The sequence below is a fragment of the Lepeophtheirus salmonis genome, chromosome 6 (genome assembly GCF_016086655.4).
Source record: "Lepeophtheirus salmonis chromosome 6, UVic_Lsal_1.4, whole genome shotgun sequence".
NCBI classification, from domain to species: Eukaryota; Metazoa; Arthropoda; class Copepoda; order Siphonostomatoida; family Caligidae; genus Lepeophtheirus; species Lepeophtheirus salmonis.
In genome coordinates, this window is record NC_052136.2 from 49,149,392 (window position 1) to 49,165,739 (window position 16,348).

Consider the following 16,348-nt stretch of genomic DNA (forward strand, 5'->3'; position numbering starts at 1 on the left):
TTTATACTTTTTCGATATAATTTATGTTTGGTGCGTAGGAAAATTTTGTTGATCTAATTTTAAAATTTGATGAAGTAGTGTCTTACTTGATTTTTGATAAGTATTTGCTTTTATTATAGGTTTAATTTTGTTATTCTTAACAATGGGTCTAGGCATGAGTTTGATTTATTAATAACCTTTCAAAAAAACTCATCTTCAAAATTCCATGGAAACCAATAATGTCAGAACTGAGAGACAAACTGTCATTACAGAATACTCAAGAAAACCCCACTTCAAGGAACTGATGATTACCATATTAATCTCAATGGAAATAATGGTGAAGGCAATTCATTGAAAAATTGATAATATATCCACAAAAGTCATGGGTTAATATTTCCAAGTCTAGGAAAATCCAAACGGAGGAGGAACCTTAAAAGATTGAAGGAGTGAATATAAAGGATTTTGGCAAATCCCTTGAAGATAACCTTCAAACTTATTTAAGAGTTTTAACAAACAACGTGAGCCAGCCTTTTTGAAAAGAAATAGCTTAATTCACAGAAGAAAATGTTAACGCTTTCCTTGTTTTTGACACTCTTATGGCAGTCTCGAAGAATGGAGATTCCATGTCATACTCTACAGGGTCAAATAATTTTTTTTTACAGATTTAAATATAATCTATTTCGAGCTTCTGGGCCAAGTAATTGTCTGTTTTTGTCTTCTACTTTAATATAAATATTAAAATAGCTTTATTTCCCTTTAACGTCCCTTTAGAGCCTCTAAGGTTCTCAATTATTTGAGGATGATTTGTTTTGCTGACATACCTACTAGCTCTTGAAGATAGTTGTCTAAAGGATTCCAATAAAGCTGCATGTATTTCTCCTAAAAAAAATTATACTATTAAACTCATTCTATTTGCAAATTTTCCTGCACACAGCTAAAAGAGAATTCTCTTTGTGAATATAACTGTATGTCCCAAACTTATTCAGTTCTAGACAAAAGACAATTTTGTCACATAAGACGTAACTATCTAAGACAATACTGTAAGAATATACGCAATCTAGAGCAAAAACAGGAAGTAAATAATTTCTTCACAGACGTTATTTTGGACAGTCGGGAAGAAAATAACATGCTTCTAGGAAAACTGAATATCCCACAAAAGCCTGGAATGAATTTACTAAGCTTTAATGGTTTCCAGAATTAAGAAAAACTGAAAAGACTTGGAAAAAATTATTATATTGAGCTCTGCCTCGAAGACGCTGGTCTATTGTTTAAGAAAAATATATGAAATATGATTTATACAAGTACTTCAATTCATTTAGGGCTGTCAAAAAGCAGTGACATATCATATAATATACATACATATAATATGTAACTGTCTTTATTTGATTATAAATAAATAATCGGAACTTTAAAAAAATATGTCTACCAACCCTCCTGACAATAATATCGGAAAATCATCGAAGATTGATAGAAGAGGTTACTAAAATATCCTCAAGAAAAATAACACCATTCATAGGGATGCATTGGTTCGTGTGAACCTGGATAATAATTATATAATGCAGAAGGTTTCTGCTTTGGAGGAGAAAATGTTAAACAAATTGATATTTTACGATATAGCAATGAAATATTGTTTTAAAGAGCATGAAATTGTGGTTGCTAATCCTAAATTTAGCCAAGGTCAAGCTTGTTTTTATACTAGATTCCCTATAGACGTTAAGGATCGAATTGATGACTTGAAAAAACACAAGGATATGAAAATAAAAAAATACAGACTGTTCTTTAGAGGAGGTCACTTTTAAAGTAAAAGGAATTTATATGGTTAATATTATTAAAAAGAAGAAATTGATTGTGACAATTATCAGTATTTTTATTAGAATAAATGAGGCAAACATGTTTGAATGGTCAAAGCAATTTGGGGAAATTATAGACTACTAACCTAAAAAGAAAAGAACCAATGGATGATAAAGTGGAGGGAAAATTTTCAAGTTATAAGGAAACTTGACGAGACAGTGACTACATACCTCAAATTTTACCAGTTCAAGCAAGTTTAATTAAGCTGAAGTTTTCTGGAGTTAAACTTCAATGTCAAAGATGCTTTAATTTTGTACTCATAAAACATCATTGCATGGAAAAACAAATTAAAACATTTCAATATTAAAGGCCATGCAACAACGTCTTTCCCTCACAAGTACAAATTGAAAAGAACATGGAAGCCCAATTCATAGAAGACAAAAATTAAGAAGTTTTCCAGAATACATAAGCATATTCTATCCGAAAAAAAAGTCGAAGAGGTTAGTGGGACACAAACTGTGGCAGAAAAATATGATGATAAGTCTTCCAAATTAAACAATGAACAGGAAAATGACAATGTAGAACAGGAAAATACCAAGTACTCGGATAAGGGAAGCGAATGTTTTCTTTTAAAAAGAGAAAAGACGAATGATGGAGAAGGTAGAAAGACGAAAAAATAATGGAAGCCTCATTTGGAGGTCCATACCATTCTGGACTGCTGTACTTGTGCTTCCCCACTGGAAAGAGAAGTAAACCAGATACAGATATTTCCCCTGTAAGAGAGAAAAAATAGTCAAGGAGCTCTGAGTCTAGTACTTCTTGATTAATAGTTCAACTCTTCCGCCTTCTTTTTTATGTTCTTAAATTGAAGCTTTCATTTTTTTAGTCTTTAAATATGATAATGCGCTCAAACACATCTCAAACAAAGCTTGATTTTTAAATCTATCAGTATAATCAAGATTTGGGGCCTTTATATTCTGTTAATCAAAAACAGACAAGAACCACGTATTTTTATTTGGAGCCATTATCCAATGATTTTAAGTCCAATGTGGGTATTAAAAAAAATACTTTTTTTAAACACCAGGGCGGAAAAGGTAGAAAATTGAGACATGTGTTAATAAACTTTCTTCTGCCAATGGTTCCAGATAGAAAAAGTCTTCGAGACATAAAATCAAAAGTTTCATTCCTTTGCAATCCAAATTGTCCTCTCGGCCTTCCAAAAAAGTTTTATGCCTTATTTGACTGGAGATAAAGACAGTAGAGATGTTCTGACACTAGTCATGACAAAAAAATTTGAATTATTTATAAAAAGTACGGTAGGTTTGGTATTTATGTTTATGACAAACTACATCTGATCGATGCTCATGCAGATGATGTCACTTTAACAGTTGAAGCTTTTTAAGAGTCACAGATTCTTCTTCAAAGAATCAATATCCTGCTGGACTTCTTCGAATGAGAAAAGATCTAGCTTAAGACTCAACAGGCAAAATACCTCGCTTCTTCCTCTGGTTGCTTGGAAGCTAAGTGAGGATCAAAAAGTAAGAAGTTGTCAAATAAAAAATAAAAATGTGATCTTGGGCATGATTTGCAAGTGTCAAGGCGCTCATATATTGAATTGACATTCTATAAATTGTGCTATTTACCGGAACCTCGCAAGGTGGAGAAATTTAAATCTTCAGAGAAGAATTGATCCATATAACACAGAAGAAGTTCCCTTAGTTGTATACAAAGGCACAGTTTCGCCTCAATTTGCTATGAGGGCGATAAAAAAGGAAAAAGAGTGGCTTAAGAAGCAATTTTACCAATGCTATTTGACCCTTATAAAAAGGTCTAAAACACTCATTGGAGAGTGAATTGCACTTCTAGTGAATAAAATTCCAAAAATATATATCAAAATTGTTATCGATATGTCCAGGAAACCGGACGTTGAATGGAGGAGACAGGTTTCATATAGCAAGTTGTAAGATATGCTCATGATTGGGACTCACTCACCAATGAGAAAATTGCTGCTCACTTCCCGGTATGGGCTGCAGCTCAACTCATTATTTGGTCAGCTGTTCCTTTATTCAATGGCGGTTTCTATTCTGGATATAATCCGAGGCAAGGTTAAGAAGCCTGTCTTCTTTAGGAATCTTAACACTCCAAAGAAATTATAGGAAGAACCCCTCGAAAAAAATATTTTAACCTTTTATGACCTAAAGGCGCAAAAACCACTTCTACGATTATCGTTTTTAGATGCCTTTAAAAAGGGCGAGAATTTTTTTTATCTTCCCTTATGTATATTTCAGATGGTAGGAAATTTACTGCACAATTTCCGATCCCTGCTAATTGTATCAAACCATGCAAAGATTATTGGAAATTTTTTAACAATATACTGCATGCCTCTGTGGATTGCAGGGATGTCAAAATTCTACAACGATTCATCGCCATCGACATCAAGGGTCTGGAAAATGGACCTATGAATTTAATCAAATCTTCTATACTCTTCGGAGTATCTCAAAGGAAGAAAAAGTCTCCACAGAAGTCTAAAGCCATATTTTTTGCTTTATTAAAATATAAGGCATGAATTGCGGGAAATCAGTTTGTCATTTTTCATTTGCTCAGTGCATGGTTACCCGGAAAATGAAAACTTGCATCGCAAAGAATAGTATAAGGGATTAGAATCAGAAACAAGATAAATTAGACTCAATATGAACCTGAGAAGTGGATCATACTTTGTAAGATTCTGCACCTTTTGCAGCAAAATTGGTTTTTCACCTTTTTCATTTGCTATTTCATTCTCAATGAAGATATAATTTAGTGTTTCATCACATTCAATCAATTATTAGCTTACTTAATAATATAACAGTTTAGTATTTTTATTCAAATTTATTAGTTGTAATATATAATATAATTTAACATTATTATAGTGGTTTTAATATTTTTAGAATCTAATACATCGAGTGTTTTTAGGTTTTCAATTATACTTTGTGTGTAGAAATGTATTATCTATAAAAGTCTTCTCTTAAGTAAAAAAAAGCAGAATTGATCAGAATAATGGATGAGTTTTTCATACATATTGGCTTTTCATTAGCTTGGTAAATAATTACTCGGAATTGGTAAAATGCAAACCTGTCTCTGACAGAAAGGTATAAAGATTGGCCTTAGAGTAATGACAAATCGGACTCAATACAAAACCTTATAAATATCTCACATCTTGAAACATTTTGCATCTTTTGCATTAGAATTTTCCGTATTTATGTATTGTCTTTGTTAAATATAGTCGAAGAAATAAATAAGATGAAAAAATGATAGAACAGAAAACTTATGATTATGAAATCCAATGTTTTAATTAATTTATTATTAGTCTATTCAATACTGAAAAAAAAAAAAATTATTTTTTTGTTACATTTTCACTATTTTCTTAAATAAAACCACTTATAAAATAACCTCTATGGAAAATATTTATTTATCATGGGAAATTAACTAATTATGTGGAAATACTAAATCATTAGTGTAATATTATAATATGATTACAAGCAATTAAGTTATTCATAAGATTATTTCCGATAAACTAATTTTTAAAATTGCAATGCCATTGAGATATTCTTGTAGAAGTAAACTGAAGTTAAGAAGTCACATTTTTTGTATCAAAATCACTTAACAATTCCCAATAACTATTTATGTACTTAATAGTAGAAAAGAATATGATTTGCAGACAAATATATCGAGAAATTGTGTTTAAGATAGCGTTTTTGTTTTTTTTCATCAGAAAAATTAACAAGTATGATGAAATCGGGAGTGAGACATGGATTATTCAAAATTTATAATTGTTTGAGTTGACACTACCGTACAAATTGGATCATATATAAAAGAAGTTGAAATGAGTGTAATATAGACTAGTGATTCATGCCGCATGCGTTATATGCATCAAGGACAACGAAGGACTCTTATCAATGAAATATTGATCTTAAAATGGGGATGAAGCAGAGTTTACATTGGGAGGGACAAAATCAAGTTTTTCAATGAAGGAGCTGAGGTTGGAGGATGATAACTCTCTTTGCTCATTATTTGGCCATTGATCCTATTATTATGTCGCTTTATAAAACTCGCGTAGAAATATGTGATAATTCCATAAAAGGTATGGAGTAATGTATGTATTCTTGAGCATATATGCGATGTGTGAGGTGAGAAGTAAATATGAGATTCTTTGATGCTAAGGTACATCTGCATAATACATGATCCCCGTATTCAAGGATATGTGATCCAGTGAGTGATGCACAAAGAGGCGAGATTCCTTGACTTAGTATAACCTGAAGTTGAACGCAAGATTTGAGATGGGAATGTGTGTTCCAACTGGCACAAATATCCCAATGGGAAAGTATGAATTCCTTGGAAGACAATGGATGAGTGAACGCAGATCCATATACCTAAATGCTCCCTTTGAAAGATCCACACAAAGCCTAATAAATTAAATGTCTTAACACACAAAGCCAACTCTTCCCTTCCCTATATGAATCATCCAAATAATTTAAATCAATAATTGATAAGCTATTATTGACGTCACAGCCAATTATATTCTTTCAATATTAATCTTGAATCTACTATCACATATTATAGTCTTATACAATAATAAAATTATGTGTGAAGTATTGATATATCATAATTCATAATAATACCATTCAATACCTTAATATTGTATCATGAAACAATACACTTATTGTTACATCCCTACCAACATTTTTGAAACATCAACTTGACTTTATACACTTTATTCTTTCATATCTGACTATTCATCCATAATATCATATTTGTCTTTTTGCCTGGATATCCTCTATATTCAATTGAAAATTGAACGTTTCTCTTTTTCAAAATACCTCTACTTGCAAAAAAATATGCAATGTGACTAATGAATTTAGATACCTACTCAACAAAATAATTCTATTTTTTTTCATAGAAAGAGCTGAAACAGAGGCAAAAAAAATCATGTTAGGGAGGGGAAAGACTCAAGCATTTCAAAGGAAAAAAAAAAAGGTCAGACTAACTCCTGAAGTTGAAAGTCAGGGGTGATAAATCAAAACTCCAGAAAAAATTGTAAAACAATGACTCCGTAACGGGGAAATAACTAACGATCTAAAAAGTTGCAGAATTGTAAAGATCTTTTATCCAAACCTCTATTAGTGTAAAGACTGAAATGACTCGCTCATGGAATTCTTCCATTGGATTAGCCCCCCTCTATTGGATTTGCATGAATTGCTAAAATATATTATTCAAGGTCTTATGAAAAGGAGTTCCTATTTTCCAACCTTCTGCTTACTTATTTTGGCAAACTGCATATAGTGACCAGGAAGAGTGTATCCCATGCGTTGTTACATGTAAATGTAATCCTTAAAATAATTAAAAGAATGAATCATTACTTCCTATGGACTCCAACTCACTTTCAAATTGCATTGGAGACCGTGCTGTTAAAGTGAGGTATTAGTTCTATAATGGTAGCCTTATAAAGGAAAATCCAGCAAACTTATTCACTTGGTTTTGCTTCAGAATGGTGATCCCTTCATGATAAACCATTAAATCTTTGAAAGACAAGAAATAGGAAAAATTGTTCCTTTATTTTACAATGTCCGAAAAGAAGACACATGCATCCCATCCTTTCGTATAAAAACTTCAACAAAATTGAACTAATCAATTCCAAAGTCATATTTATTCTCGTCTCCACACATTAAAATAACACCATGATTCCAACAGGTCTCGATAATTTGGTTGGAAAAGAACTTCATCTATTGTAAAGTTTTGAGAAAAAAACAACCTTGTTTTGTCAACAGATAGAGTCAATGATCACCTTTTTATAGAGTCATCACTTATGTACTAAATGCAACCTCGTCAATCTTGATAAGTGCTTATCTATTAATCCCAAAATAGTAAAAATAATTATTATATAATATTATTTTCATAAAAAAATATTATGAAAAGTAAAATTCTAATATTTTAATTATGATAATAATATCTTGTTGAGACCGATAACTAATATTACGAAGACTAATTTTTTATAAATATATATTTTTTGCCAATGCCTTGAGCTCAAACAAGTGTTTTATTATTTTCATATATAATACAAAATTTAAAAAAAAAAAACAACTGAAATAATGTTACAATGACGACTGTGTATAGTATAATAAAACCCTCTATATTTTTGGAATAATATTTTACAGAATGTCTCTAAATGTCTTAAAAGAGATGATAACAAACAGGGGTGTTTGTTTGAAATTTTTAACTTTGATAGTTTTCACTTAAGCTAGTTAATTTACCTTAAGATACAATTAATTAAACATAACAAATTAAGACTAACAATTACAAAATATAACTAATGTTTTTTGTTATAATTTACAGTAATTAAAGAATCTTGACTATACAAAAATATCCAGTTAGCTTGAAGATATCAAGGAGGATCCTTATGTACATAAAATAATTTTCCATATTTGTATAAATTACACTCAAATTCGGACAAAGGAAACTGCTATATTCCAGATGACTATAAATCTCCGAAGTAAAATATAAAAAAGTAACAATATTTGGATAAAGTAATTTTAAAACTCTTTAATTTAAAATAAAATAAAAAGTTTCATGAAATCTATTTTTTGGCAGATCATCGAGAATTTTATTTCATCTTTCAGCAGAAGGTTTTTTGTCAAGCACTCAATTTAAGAATCAATATTTATAAAAAACACTGTGTAATGAATTTAAAAAAATAATACAGTAATAAATGTTGGTGTCTGTTTCAATTTTTAACAATAAATTCCATGCAAAATATTATAAGAATTGCAAATTTGGTATTTAAGAGAAAGTTAAATATATCTTGTTTTTTAATATCTAGATTTTACAATATTTTGAGTCGAAAAAGTAACAGAATCGACACTAATACCTATGTATATTTTACTATATTCTTCTTAATAAAAAATAATAGAATTGTTACAATGCTTAACATGTGAAGATATATATGCTAACTAAAAAAACTTATAGAAGACGTTTATTAAAACAAAAAAGAATGACGTAGATCAGTAATAAATGGGTTTTCAATAGGGACGCTCACATTTTACGTTGATAGACTTTTGAAAACGACATAATATTTGTTATTGTTTCTTTAACAGCTGTGCTTTGAAATAATTGTAGTTTCATCATGGAGCAGTACACACTCGAGCAACGCTTGCAAACTATTAAAATTTATTAAAAAAGTGGTGAGTCTTTGATCCAAACTCTAAGAGCGTTAACGCCAATTTATGGTCAACGTAATCGACCTGCAAAATCAACAATTTAACGTTTGGTGAGAAAATTTGAATCCACATACACGCTACATAATGTTCCTGTGCCAGTGAGATAAAGAAATGCATGAAGTGTAAAAAATATTGCTGCCGTAAGTGTATCAATACAAGATGACCCAAATTTGTTTCTTTCGCGCCGCTCTCAATCGTCGGGCATCTCTGTGACATCGTTGTGGCGAATTTTGCGAAAAGATCTTGGCCTACACCCGTATAAGATCAAGTTGACACAAAAACAGAAGCCACTTGACCACTTCAAACGTCGGGAATTCGTAAAACGGGCTGAAGAAAAATTCGAAAATGATCCTGTTTTTCAATTCAAATCATCTTCAGCGATGCGGCACATTTTGGCTCAATGGCTTTGAAAATAAGCAAAATATGCGCTATTGGGCCGTAAAAAAATCAACACCAGATTCATGAGGTGCCATTAAATCCCCAAAAAATTACTGTTTGGTGTGGATTGCATGCTGGCGGTGTCGTTAACGCCTCTAGACTATTTTCTTTGGAGTCATGTGAAAGCCGTGGTCCATCGACGTTAGAATAGCTCAAAATAAATATTGCACGCGAAATTGCTGCAGTTTCAGCCAATTTATGCAGAAAAGTAGTCGAAAATTGGATTCAACGATTGGACTTCGTAAAACGTGCACGTTGTGGTCATTAAAACAACATCGAATTTTATTCATAAATTAACTTGAATATATTTTAACGGCAAAAAAAGAAATCGTCGATATCTCAAACTGTTTTCGTTTTATATAATAAAAAATGTGAGCGCTGGTAATAAAAACCCCTTTAGATAATAAGAAGCACCTCCAAAAACCTTCTACAAACAAAATAAGTCTTTGTCAGAATAGTTATAAACGCATTAATGGTTTAGATTGATCTTTTTCGGGGAAGATCAAACTTTCTACAAAATACGAATTAGGAAGGAATCTCAATTATTTATTTATTTTTAGTTTAATAGGGGGTGCTTGAAAAAATCGCCTAATAAATTTATTACAATATTGATAAATAAAGAATTGCCAAAAATTATAATAAGTAATTATAATTGCAAAAAAGATCAAATCATTTACGAATGAACTCAAAATTTATCTATTTGTGTTCCGGGATCCAGTCAATGGACTTGGAGACCTTGGGGTAGACACCTGGGTATTCAGGATCAGCAAAACCATATACCCAAGAAACAATACCAACTAGGGTTCTATTTTGAGCCAATGTACCACCAGAGTCACCTTGGCAGGAGTCCTTTCCTGGAGCAGCAGCACAGATCATGGTCTCAGCAGTAGATTCATAATAGGCATCGCTAAAGTCTGTTATAATAAACTTTACAGATATAAATTCGTTTCAAGGTAAAAATATAATTATAGTCTCACCCTCATCAGAAACAACTTGGATGGTAACTGATCTAAGGACTTGAGAAAATGGTTCACTGGAGGAGATAGTTCCCAATCCGGAAACAACAACATCACCCGTGAATTCTTGGTCCTTTTCTGGAAGAGCAACAGGCTAGACTTTCCTAGAAAATAAAAATAGTTATGAATTATTGACAAAAAAAAATTATTAGATAGTTCTTACTCGTTTAGGTTCAAGGAGGACTTCAATTTCAAAAGACAAACATCATAGTTGGTGCCATGGGATCCAAACTTCTCTTGGTAAGTGATTTTAGATACAGCAATCGTTTGCTCATCTCCACTCTTAGAGAAGAGATCGTGTTCACCAGCAATAACTTGCAGTTGCCATGAGTTAAAGTTGCCACAGCAATTAGCAGCAGTGATAATAGTATCCTTATCCATGACAGAACCACCACAAAAGTGGAATCCTGTAATAGATTGGAAAGAAATTTGGAAGGGAATTGAGTTTGGCTCAACTTCATCTCCTCCGACAATTCTTCAACTTTGTTTCATTCTAGGAGCAGCATGGGTGGCAGCAGCCAAGAAAAAAAGGGCACTAAAAAATCTCATCATTTCTAGGAAAATTAAAAATGAAATATTATTTTGAACTAATAATCTAAAGTACTTACTGATTGTGTTACTTCTACATCAAATTCATTTTCTTTTATAAATGAAGTCTAGTAAAATTATCTTATCTTTATCGTTTTGTATCTATGCCATGACATCTCTTAAAAAAACCTTTTTTACTTTATTTACAAATATCAGATACATATTATATTTACATAATCAAATTTGATTGATTAGTGTTACCCTATGATCAAATTAATGTACTGACTGATTTTGTGATTCCTTGAAAAAATTATTTGCCATATATATGTTCAATAACAACCTTCTTACATGAATATCTTATTTGCACAACATGATTAAATTTTCGATTATAAGATATGTATTTTTTCATAAATTTCAGACCTCAAATTGCAAAAATATTTAGGGGGAAGGGAACATAGTTGCAATACTTTTAAATTTTGGTTAAATTACTCAGAACCAGTTAGACTAAGTAAGTCTAAAATTGAACATAAATCATGAAGTCAACTATTATTAGAACCTATTTATAAACTATACCTGTATCAATATGTAGTTTTCTACCAATTTCATTTCAATATGACCAGTCCCATCTTGGAAATATTCCCATTTTTAACGAAGGTTGCAGCAGTTAAAAATATTAAATTTAAATGATAAATTATTAAAAATAGACAAAAAAAATTTTAAGGAATAAATAATAGGCCTTTTAAGGTGTAGAAATATTGATTATCAATTTATAATATCATTTTATAAGGATAAATGATATAACCTACAAATATAATATAATAATATTACTAATAAGTATTATAGACTGGAATAATTAATCAAATTTAGAGTTTTAGGAAATTTGTAGGTAATAAACATGTGTGCTTGGGCATCGTACTTATTTGAAATAATATGGACCAGTAAATAATTCTTGAAAATCTTACGTACTTTTTCCATTTTAGCACTAGAATATCTAAATGCCTTATGAATATTTCAGTTGTAATTAATGATACTATTTGATTAAAGATATTAAATATTTAGTTGAATAATTATTGTATGCTTAAGAAATTTGATTATGTAAATAAAATATAAATCTAATATTTGTGATTAAAGTAAAAAAAAAGTTTTTTTAAGAGATGTCATGATGTAGATAAAAAACGATAAGGATAAGATAATGTTACTAGACCTTATATATAAAAGAAATTACTTTGATGTAGAAGTAACACAATCAGTAAGTTACTTAAGATTATTAGTTCAAAATAATATTTCAACTTTAATATTTCATAGAAATGATGAAATTCTTGGGTGCCCTTTTGTTCTTGGCTGCTGCCGCCCATGCTGCTCCTAGAATGAAACAAAGTGGAAGAATTGTCGGAGGAGATGAAGTTGAGCCAAACTCAATTCCCTTCCAAATTTCTTTCCAAACTATTAGTGGATTCCACTTCTGTGGTGGTTCTGTCATGGACAAGGATACCATTATTACCGCTGCTCATTGCTGTGATGGCTTCAGAGCCGAAGACGTTCAAATAATTGCTGCTGAACACGATCTCTTCTCTATAAGTGGAGATGAACAAAAGGTTGGTGTATCAAAAATCACCTACCACGAGAAGTTTGGATCCCATGGCACCAACTATGACGTTTGTCTTTTGAAATTGAAGTCCTCCTTGGACCTCAACGAGTAAGAACTTTCTCATACAATGTTTTTTTTTGTCAATAATTGATAACTCTTCATATTTTCTAGGAAAGTCAAGCCTGTTGCTCTCCCAGAAAAGGACCAAGAATTCACTGGTGATGTTGTTGTGTCTGGATGGGGAACTATCTCCTCCAATGGCCCATCTTCTCCAGTCCTTAGATCAGTTACCGTCCACGTTGTTTCTGATGAGGGTGAGACTATAATTATATTTTTACCTTGAAAACGAATTTACCTCTGTAATGTTTAATATAATAGACTGTAGCGATGCCTACTTTGGATCTACTGATGAGACCATGATCTGTGCTGCTGCTCCAGGAAAGGACTCCTGCCAAGGTGACTCTGGTGGTCCATTGGCTCAAGATGGAACCTTAGTTGGTATTGTTTCTTGGGGATATGGTTGTGCTGCTCCTGGATACCCAGGTGTCTACGGCAAGGTCTCCAAGTTTATTGACTGGATCGCTGAAACAAAATAATTTATTAGGTTATTGATTTTGAACTTTCGAAATATAATATTTTCAAAAAATTGATTGTTTGTTGTATATCTCCAGATGAAATTGACAATAGGTGGAGCAAGGTGGATTCAGTGTAAAACACATGATAAAATCAAATCAGGAAAACAAATTAAAAAATAAAATGTATAGAAAATGAGTAACAGGACGGGATTACTTTAAAAACTTGGGGGGGTGAAGTCCTTTGTTAAAGTTGTTAATGAATCCAAGCTGATCCATTTTTTATACTTGCAAGGTCTTTTAACACCTTAAAGTGCTCAATTTCACGAATTATCATCTTATTAGATGTATTCAGAACTTGAGAAAATCAACAATTTAACCCTTTCAGCTCTTTATTTACTTAATTACATTTTTTTAAACGATAAAATTTGTAACTGAAATAATTGCCAAATTAGCTACATTTTTTTAAAATATATCACAAAATAGATAGATAATTTTCTTTTTTCTTAAAAAACAAACAAACAAAAAGACATTATTTTACAAAAAAATTATTTCCATATAAATCTGTTACATTTTAAATATAAGCTCAGTCATTGTCCAGTTTGTTATAAGTGTACCACTCATGTCTAAAAATTTGTTACTTGTAGTTGTATCTTGTATTAACTTTGAGAATTGCAGGTTCTATGAAATTATTAGAATACGTTTACATTGAATCCAAAACTTGTCAGAAAGTACTCTCACTTCAAAACATTGAGATAATAGCAATGTTAATTTATTCTTGCTCCTGCCTTACTCTTCCATTTTCAAAAAACAATAATCTATATATAAAGGAACATCCCTCGTTTTAGAGAAAAAATATTAAATTTAAATATTTAATGTATTAAATATCACTAAACGGAGATATTTAATTCATAATTTTTTTGCTGTTACATGTAAGGGTCTATAGCGGTATCACAGAAGCAAATCACCTCCAGCCTCAAACCTGGCCCTGAACGTGACACAAGCCTGAAGGAGGAACTTATTATCCATATTGGTCACTGTCTCGATGACTTAAGTCTCCCAGGAGTCAAAATTATTATGAGGATTTTGTTTAACTCTCTCTCCAAGATAAACTTTATAAATATACGAATGGGTTTAGTTCTGGCGAGCTAAGAGGTCACATTTCCTATCTTCATTTATTTGTGGAAGTTTTGTTCAATTTTTGGTATCAAAACTATCATGAGTCGTCATTGCAGGTATTCTCGACCCATCAAACTCATTAGAAGCCTTGTCTATTTCGTAAATAGTCGATTTAGGAACTTTGTAAAATCAACAATCTTCTTGGGTGTACGTCCGGCACAGAGTCACACAATAATATCATTAAGGCATTCGTATTCGGAGGACATCTCAAAGATTTGGGAGTTGAATATTCATAGCATACTTTTAGAATTGTAGATATTTAGAGTTGCCAAAATATAAAGGTCTGAATTTGTTCCGGAATTAAAATCCCCTACCTATATATTTCATCTATTATTTGATCAATTGGTTTATTCGTAATTAAATATTTATATATAAGTTCAAACCTTATAATGTAAAACCAGACATTTATTTCACGATTAATAAGTTTTTCGTTAGTTCGGCCTGTTTTGCTTATACTCTACAAGTGGGGATGAGTCTTCATTTTCACCTTGTGACCCTTAAGAACGTACATGAAAAATTTAAGGAAAATCCATCAATTGTTTTGGCATTGATTGAAGGACAAACGTATACACACAGACATTTACTTTTAATATAATTATAGGTTTAAACAGAAATAAACTCATAACAATAATATTCTGGGGAGAAAATTAAAGTACTATGTTATTAATAAGTAGGTAAATACTAATCAATAATTTTGAATATGAAGTATCATGTAACTTGTTTTAATCACTAACATCTAAATTATATATTTAGTTATAAATAAATGAGCATTTCAATTTTCCTTCCGGAGTATTATTTTTATCTATGATCACACAACCTAACCACTTTATTTTATCAAATTTCTTAATAAATATTTAAAACTAAATTCGATTTGTTAATTTATTTAAAATGTTGAATTTTAGATTGTTATGTAGTTTGTTAAAACGTATATTTGATTGGCACTAGCATATAAAATGGATGATAGTGGACAACTTAATTTAGGAAACGATTGATTACACTGTTATGGTTTAACACGTTGATGCTGACTGACTGTATGCCCAATGAAAATGTTGCTTCTCTGCAAAATTTGACCTGCATTTCTAACTTATGCTTTCCAAATTTAGTGACACATTATAGGTACAGTACAAATTTCCAAACAATCTATTCATTATATGAATATTAATAGTATTAAGCAATATACTTTTAAAAAAATAAAGTTCTCAATCATGTCACATAGTCTCCTGTGGCTTGGGTTACGTAGTGGCAATGGTTTTCCAACTCCCATAACTGCCTGGAGAGCATATTATTGTTTACTAACTTTATCACTCCTTAACGCCATTTAGGAGGTCTTTATAGCTATCAAAATTACATTTGCTCCGGAAATTAGGGAAAAAAGGAATAAATCGCTCATCATAGTTGGCTTAAGAGAGAAAATGGGGTAGCCACACGTTGAGGAGGTTTTTGAAATAGATATCATAAGTCAGGATTCTCAAAACCACTGTTGTTTGTAAGGAAAACTTACCTTTCGAATGCTCAATTGCGGTTGGTTTTTTAGCTGGTCTTTGACTTGGGTGATGTTGATAGGTGTCCTAAGCCCTATGGGATGTCTAGAGGAGACACCTTTTTCGAAGTTAAAACTGTCATCCTGGATCTCGCCATCCCACCAAAAGATAGTTGCACAGCTAGGACAGGGATAAAGGTAAGCAATAGTGAGGTTGTTGTGGACTTTAGAAACTGTTTTTCCCAGTTTGTAGCGTATCTAAAAGTATTTGCAAAAATTATGAGTCTCCATGTTCAGTGACGAATGGGGAAACATGCATAAATAAAGATGTAGGCATTAGCTACTTAGTCTTTAATTTACTATTGTCAACCACAAAGATTCCAACTTCTATTTAGACATTTTATCTTTCTTGATTTTACCAGAATGTTTTAAATAATCAAGAAACTCAAAGCTTTTTGATTTGTTAGAAGAAATAACGGTTTTCCTATCAGAAAATGCCTCCAAGTTCGTAAAGCTTCTACAATTGC

The 16,348-nt window shown here is 31.3% G+C and overlaps 1 protein-coding gene and 1 pseudogene across 1 annotated transcript; one reads left to right on the forward strand and one right to left on the reverse strand.

Annotated features, from left to right (window-relative positions):
• Positions 1-9,983: 9,983 nt before the first annotated feature.
• LOC121120538 (trypsin-1-like) lies at positions 9,984-11,026 on the reverse strand (annotated as a pseudogene).
• Positions 11,027-12,237: 1,211 nt separating this feature from the next.
• LOC121120069 (trypsin-1) lies at positions 12,238-13,240 on the forward strand. Its single transcript, XM_040714911.2, has 3 exons — positions 12,238-12,698; positions 12,762-12,904; positions 12,969-13,240. The coding sequence occupies exons 1-3, from the start codon at positions 12,310-12,312 to the stop codon at positions 13,184-13,186; spliced, it is 750 nt and encodes a 249-aa protein (XP_040570845.2). The 5' UTR covers positions 12,238-12,309; the 3' UTR covers positions 13,187-13,240.
• The last annotated feature ends 3,108 nt before the right edge of the window (positions 13,241-16,348 follow it).